Source organism: Wolffia australiana, chromosome 10 (assembly GCF_029677425.1).
Source record: "Wolffia australiana isolate 7733 chromosome 10, ASM2967742v1".
NCBI classification, from domain to species: Eukaryota; Viridiplantae; Streptophyta; class Magnoliopsida; order Alismatales; family Araceae; genus Wolffia; species Wolffia australiana.
The window spans coordinates 3,483,270-3,487,253 of NC_135844.1; the positions used below are offsets into that span (position 1 = coordinate 3,483,270).

At 42.6% G+C, this 3,984-nt stretch overlaps 1 protein-coding gene across 3 annotated transcripts; it reads left to right on the top strand.

The window, feature by feature from the left end:
* The first annotated feature begins 718 nt into the window (after window positions 1-718).
* Window positions 719-3,664, top strand: LOC144708740 (uncharacterized). Of its 3 annotated transcripts, none has more exons than XM_078582178.1 (3): window positions 719-1,094; window positions 1,429-1,517; window positions 1,583-3,664. In XM_078582178.1, exon 3 carries the CDS (start codon window positions 1,653-1,655, stop codon window positions 3,327-3,329), a length of 1,677 nt encoding a protein of 558 aa, XP_078438304.1. In that variant the 5' UTR covers window positions 719-1,094; window positions 1,429-1,517; window positions 1,583-1,652; the 3' UTR covers window positions 3,330-3,664. The 3 variants fall into 3 exon arrangements, with proteins under 3 accessions (XP_078438304.1, XP_078438303.1, XP_078438302.1); XM_078582177.1 differs by having other exon boundaries at window positions 1,478-1,517; XM_078582176.1 differs by lacking the exon at window positions 1,429-1,517 and having other exon boundaries at window positions 720-1,094.
* Window positions 3,665-3,984: the final 320 nt, after the last annotated feature.

The following is a 3,984-nucleotide window of genomic DNA, read 5'->3' on the forward strand; positions in this document are numbered from 1 at the left end:
TTTATCATCATTTAAGTTCTGGTTTACAGGTGAAGTTTGATTCCTTATATTGCATTTTGTGAATCACTTTCGATTATTAATCACAGCACAGAATTTCATTAATGTGCTGACTTTATCTGATTCTCTTCATCAAGATAGCCATTAAATCAGAAATAAAAAATCAAGGAACTTAATGGAGAAGTCCAATGCTGTTTCCCTTCAGGCCAACCAGGCATAAGGACACACACAAGATTCTTCAAAAGGAACACCATTTTTTCATGAATTTGAGACAGTCACATCTCTTCATACCCCAACGAAAACCTTCTTCATGATTTTTTCCCCATCTTTTATACAATTGTCCAGAAAAATGAAGAAACAGAGCAAATGTTGAAGCACAAAGTCCAACATTTTTGAAACTGACCAGTCCTTTGACTTTTTGGGGCCTCTTTAGATAAATTCTTTGATTAGTTACAAAACCCCACAAATCACAGACATCAGTCACATGATTACTAACTATGGTGTTTTTGGTTTGAGAGGATAACATAAACTCAGTAAAATACACCCACCAATTAATTTGAAGCATAAGTTTATTAAATTCTTGACCTTCAGTGGGCATTTTTTTTAATACCCTCCACAAGTGAGATTGAGATGAACGGTCAGGATTGAGCTGCGCACCTCACGATTGCATCATCACCACGATTTCAATGATTGCCAGGCAAGCCTTCCTCTCCAGAAGAATTTATTACCTTTCGGAGAACTTGTATTAAAATCGTGATCTTGCGAAAGATCGCTATCCAGGAACTCTATTTGTGTTCTTGCGAAGAAAAGAGCAATAACCAGAATCTCAATTTGTGGTTCTTGCGAAAAAAGTGCATTCCCCGCGCTGCCCATCATCCCAATTTTCGTTTTTGGAGATGCCCATAATCCCAATTAGGAATTCTCACGTGCCCACAATCCCAATTTGCGTTCTTGAATTTACCCATAACCTTAGCTCGCGTGCTCATCTTCTATCCTCTTTCCTTTCGCGGTCAGCGGCGGAGAATCAGATAGAATCTTGCGTTAGCCGGCGGCGAGGCGCTTCATCGACTAACGTTTCGCTTTAATCTCTTCTACTGGTATTGTTTCATCGCTCCTCTTGAATTCCCTTCTCAGGATGAGAAGATTTGGGGATGATTCCATGTTAAAAACTTCTATAACAGAAATTGAGCTTCATGTTTTTCGCTTCAGTTTCGGTTTTCTAGCGAAAAACGACGGTGATCGGCTTGATTATTCATCGAACTCCTTCGTTTCTGGGCTCATGTTCGTCCCTGATCTTATTTCTCTTTGGAAGAAGTAATCGTGCGTTCTGTGTAAAGCTCTGATTCGCGTTTTCTTCTCTGTTTGGGAAGATTTCCGTGTAGTGAATCCTCATCAATCCCCATCAAATGTTTTTTTTTTTTGTGATGATAGATGCACAATTGACATCAACGTCGTGTTCTTCACTCCTCTCTTTTCGCAGTTTCGAAGCATGAATCGATCTCAACCGCATAGAGCTTACGGTTAAAATCGCAAAATTTCCTTTTTATCTTCTCCATCCTCCGTCTGATTCTGTTTCTTTTTGCAGAATTTTTTCAAAGTATTTGAAAAAAAAGTTCTTGGGCTGTCCAGTGGTTTGGGAATTGAACTCAACCGAGATGGAGTCATTATTGTTGATTGAAAACGGTCTTGGGGAGGCCTCTGATCTTGAGGCAGATGACAGCAGATGCGCCAATCTCACTGAAAATGATGTCAGTGACGAAGAAATCGAGCCTGATGAACTCGAAAAAAGGATGTGGAAGGACAGAATTAAGCTTAAGAGAATGAAAGAGAGGCAGAAGCTTGTAGCCCAGCAAGCTCTGGAGAAATCTAAGCCCAAGCACACATCAGATCAAGCCAGAAGAAAAAAAATGTCAAGAGCCCAAGATGGGATCCTCAAGTACATGCTGAAGCTGATGGAAGTGTGCAATGCCCGTGGCTTTGTCTATGGGATTGTTCTTGAGACCGGGAAGCCGGTCAGCGGCGCCTCCGATAACATGAGAGCATGGTGGAAAGAGAAGGTGAAGTTTGACAAGAACGGGCCTGCCGCCATCGAAAAGTATGACACAGATGACTTTGCAACAGAGAATTCTCAAAGCAATGGAGAGATTTTCCAGTCTTTGATGAACATCCAAGATGCCACTCTGGGTTCACTTCTCTCGTCGCTGATGCAGCACTGTGATCCTCCGCAGCGCAAGTTTCCGTTAGAGAAGGGCACGCCGCCGCCGTGGTGGCCGACGGGGGACGAAGACTGGTGGGCCAGCCTTGGATTGCCCTTTGGACAGGTGCCCCCTTACAAAAAACCCCATGATCTGAAGAAAATATGGAAGGTTGGAGTATTAAGTGCTGTTATAAAGCACATGTCCCCTAATGTTGCCAAGATCAGGAATCATGTTCGGAAGTCAAAGTGCCTCCAGGACAAGATGAGTGCAAGGGAAAGCTCAATTTGGTCTGCAGTGCTGAACAGAGAAGAGCAGAGGACAAACACGGGTCGAAAGCGAGGTCCCAGCTCCATTGAACGGAGGGAGATTGATGATAGTGGGAACTTTGAAGTTGAAGCCGAAGCTGCGGTAATTACCCGGCTTAATGAGAATGGGGATGATGACTTGACTTCTCCTAATGGCAACAAGAGAAGAATTAACCATAGTTTGTCACCTTCACACTCTGAGAACTGCCAAAACAAGTCTCGAAAGATCAACTCAATGACAAATCCAACGCCGCAAGTTGAGGATCACTCTCTGCCACCGACTCACATCGGTTCCACCCTGCAACCTCAGGAGGAAGGATTTCACAATCTCTGCGTATCAGCGGAGTCCGGGTTGAGCAATAATGCAAATACTATTGTCAATAGGATTTCTCCTCAGATTGTGCAGTTGGGTGGCCAGCCTCTCCTTTATCCTGACCCTGGAAATCCTGGTTTAGAATCTAGAGATGCTCTTGTAATCTTTTCTGGGTCAGGAGAGAACTGGTTATCTCATGATCATCAGAGATTCCATGGTCCAGTTTTTGAAGATCAGGCAAGACATGGAAATGGAGTTGATGGGGAAAGTCAACCCTTCAGGCAGCAGCCTCCCTTGGATGGGAGCTCAAATGTAGCAGTGAATGCAAGTGGGCATCCTCTTGTGGAAGATGCCTTCAGTAATGGGCATGATAGGCTTATGGATGGTCAGTATGGGTCACCTCTTGGTGGGCTTTCCTTGGATTATGGGTTCAGCAATAGCCCATTTCATCTCCAGATCGACAACTTTGACGACTTTCTGCATGACGAGGAGATCATGGAATATCTGGGAACGTAGAAAGAAGGTTGCTTTCCTCCGTGGAATGCCTCAAGATTTAATCACCAAAATGGGTCAAATCTGTATTGTCTCATGGGAGGAAAAATTGGATTTGCAGCCTTGCTTTGCGCAGGGAATCCATCTTCTCTTCTGTCCTATTATATTCAGTGAAGTGCCTCTGGTTCATCACAGGCCGAATCAAGTCCTTGTAAATTCGAGAAGATTTCTGATGTCTCAATAATGTCCCAAGAGGTGTAATTTGTGCCTTCTCAGGACTGCCCTGTTTTTGCTACTCAGGTTCATCTTGTATTATTCTTGGAGAAAAAAAATGGTGTTTTCTTCCTTTTTAGAAAGAAGTTTAAAGACACTGAATGAATGATTTGGGTCCCCAGGAAATCTCAATCAGAGCAGAAGAAGGTGAGGCAAAATAAACCCTAATTGTCTGCTGCTTTATCATGTATATGGAAGAGATTAATTTAAATTCAACTATGTGGATGTGGTTCGCATGATAGTTTTACTCTGGGTTAACCCAAACTTTATTTTGCAAGACCCTCATCTCTTCCTCCTATTTTAAGCTATGAGTTTGGAAAGAAGAACCACATAGATGGTTTAGAATTTCCCATAGTTGTAAGAAAGACAACAGTACAATTATTTGATTTGTTTCAAAAAAATGAAA

What these genes read in the sequence shown, in the direction of transcription:
- LOC144708740 (XM_078582178.1), top strand. Translation starts at nt 1,653, where the DNA reads ATGGAGTCATTATTGTTGATTGAAAACGGTCTTGGGGAGGCCTCTGAT.